Raw genomic sequence first — 2,662 nt, 5'->3', positions numbered from 1 at the left:
ACCGCTCCTCAGGAGGCTTTGCTGCAGACCCAGCACAAGGAGAAAGGATTTGGTGCAAATGGCTCATACTCACCGTCTGCAAAGTTTCTTCCTGTCTTCTGCTTTGGCTCTGTCGGTTGATAAAGGAGCGTGTCGAGAGCTTGTAATGGTTCAACAAGCAGATGATCACTACCACCATAACAGTTATAACCACAACTATAATGATGATTTGAACAAACTCCAGTTCAGCTAAAAAAAAGAAAAAAAAAAGAGGAAAATATCAATCACACACAGAACGTTACCCATCAAAGCAATAGCCTGAAAAACCTTCAGTATTTCATCAAGATTCATCTGGAGCAAGATGTTCACTGTTGCCCTATTTCCCAAAGTTTTGCGAAGAAAACTATATTCTCAAAGTATGAAAATTATTCATTTTTTGGCAGTGCACTCTGCATGAGTGACCACAGGTCAAAGCTAAGAAACTCCTTGGTGATCCTTCTCTGCAATCTTCACAAGGTAATAAATCCTTCACCATAAACACCACACTTTTTGGATAATACAACAATTTCACTGGGGGCAGGGGGAAACATCAAAAAACACACACACACAAAAAAATACACCACCATCCCCCATTTTAATAGCCACCTGCAACACCAGTGAGTCCAGAGAGCTCCATAAGCTTCAAAGCAGAGACCATGGAAAGAGGAATCAAGGACACTGTATCTAGTAAACTATCCTTAATTTTTTTTTTTTTTAATCAGCTAAATAGCATGAAAGGTACCTAAATCAATTGGAAAAACAAACTTTTTTCCTATTGAATCTACACATGGTGTCTTTTTCAATTACTTCTCTCCAACTAAAGTAAAATTAACTTTTCTAGGACATTCCCATTCAGGTAAAAATCTAAAAAGAGATCTAGTACTCTAAAACAAGATATGTTCCACTACGGTTAAAAATGAAACTGGGGCCTTGGCTGTTGCAAGAGATACAATTACAGTGAACTCCATCAGAGCCCATCATCTTATCTGAAGTCCTGCCTATACCACAAATATTAAGTATATTTAGAAATTAGTCACTTTTTGCACCCTTTTGGCTATACTGGAGCAGCAAGGATGAGCAACATAAGGGGAGAAATTGCCCTTTGGAGTTACACAGTTGCTGATATTTCTATGGAAACTGCATTGCTCACAGAGGATGCTCTCATCTTGAAGGAGAACTCCAGTTAATGGGAGGAGGTCTTTGTTTGCTAGGCTGGTAGAAAAAGCAAAGCAGCAGCGCAACTTTCTCAGTTTCAGCACTTTACAGAAAATGGCACTACTTTTGGGTGCCAAACCATCAATTTTGGGGAACCAATATTATATTTCGGTTTGAAGACGACAATGAGGAAGGATAGATAACAAGATATAAAAACAAAAAGATAAAGCAAACATCCGAAAAAACAAGCTTCCCCCCAGCTCTCCTTATCTCTTTCATTTGTAGTCATCCTCAGCCTCCTGTGTAACAGCAGTACGCTTATGCAAACACAACACGACTATGTAGCAGAGCTAGAAAAATGCTGTTCACACATAAAACCCAAAACGACCTGCAGTGGAATGAAAGGAGGAAACCCAAGGCCATTTCATTATTCTAAGATGTCTCGCGAACAGAACCTCCACCTAGAGGAGCTGCGAGTGGACTGGTGTCCGGTGGGGGCTGGCGCCCAGGTCCAGTTGTTTGTCACAAGTTACCAGCAGGCACGGACACGCCACCGTCCAAGCGCTGAGCTTCTCCAATCATCTCAGTAGGAGTAACTAAGCTTATTTAAGGCTAAGGAAAGAGTAAAGGGCAACAATACACCTATCATTTATCTTCTCTTTGCTGTTAAGTACCATCCACTCATCACTAAAACCACCAACATTTTCAGAAAATTTGATGTCAGTCCTTTGCTCTGCTTTTGCTATCAATCCCATATGCAGCAATCTTCCTCCCCTCGAGTCATTGGAAGCTAACAATGTCAGCACCAAAAGATCAAAAAGCAGGAAGCATAGAATTAATTAAAAAACAAACCCACCAAAACCGTGCTTAAGTAAAGAGTCAATTTTTCTTGGCTCAGCAGCACAGAATACAGATTTGACAACTGCTGCAATTCACATTCTGCGGCTAGTAAGTATCAAAGGGTTTCTTTACCCAAAACTTTTTTTGAGGGGGCCTATGTAATACTTTAAACTGGAAATTGAGAGACTGTTGCTAAAGGGCAACACACAAAACAGGCAATGTTGATTTAGGCTTTCCTAGAATGCAGAGATCACTGGAATGACATGTTACTTCTCTATCTGCCAAGGGCAGACTCTTCTAAATTTATCAAAGCCCCAGCATTTCAGTGGCGGGGGACGGTCCCTGTCCTTTAGAAATAAAATTATTAGGTCTGTGAGCACTTCCCTTGGAGGGAATCATCTGGAAATGTTTGACTAAAACCTAGCCATGCATTAAAAAATAAAAAAGAAAACCACAGCACACAGAATTTTCCAAGTCCAGCTTTATGTCACAAACACTACAACGCAACAAACCATCCTACTGATGTTCAGGAGAATTTCTGCACGGGAAAGCAGAGGGAAAGGAACGGGGAAGGTGATTTTTAATCTCTTTTTCCTCCTGACTGGCCCTTCTGTTACTCATTAGATTATTAACCGGAAAAAGCAGAGAG

At 40.6% G+C, this 2,662-nt stretch overlaps 1 protein-coding gene across 2 annotated transcripts in view; it reads right to left on the bottom strand.

Annotated features, from left to right (window-relative positions):
- The window catches only part of LOC104620512 (low-density lipoprotein receptor class A domain-containing protein 4-like), a 13,835-nt gene extending 13,609 nt beyond the window's left edge, over nucleotides 1-226 (bottom strand). The window contains exon 1 of one of the 2 annotated variants that reach the window (XM_010286754.1): nucleotides 74-226. In XM_010286754.1, coding sequence (XP_010285056.1) covers nucleotides 74-178 — 105 coding nt within the window. In that variant the 5' untranslated portion in view covers nucleotides 179-226. The remainder of the gene's footprint in view (nucleotides 1-73) is intronic. The other variant, XM_010286756.1, reaches the window with a different exon arrangement.
- Between the last annotated feature and the right edge of the window lie 2,436 nt (nucleotides 227-2,662).

Source organism: Phaethon lepturus, unplaced genomic scaffold (assembly GCF_000687285.1).
Source record: "Phaethon lepturus isolate BGI_N335 unplaced genomic scaffold, ASM68728v1 scaffold9025, whole genome shotgun sequence".
In the NCBI taxonomy this organism is placed as follows: domain Eukaryota; kingdom Metazoa; phylum Chordata; class Aves; order Phaethontiformes; family Phaethontidae; genus Phaethon; species Phaethon lepturus.
Note: the sequence above shows the minus strand (reverse complement) of the source record. Positions and strands in the feature narration are given on the sequence as shown.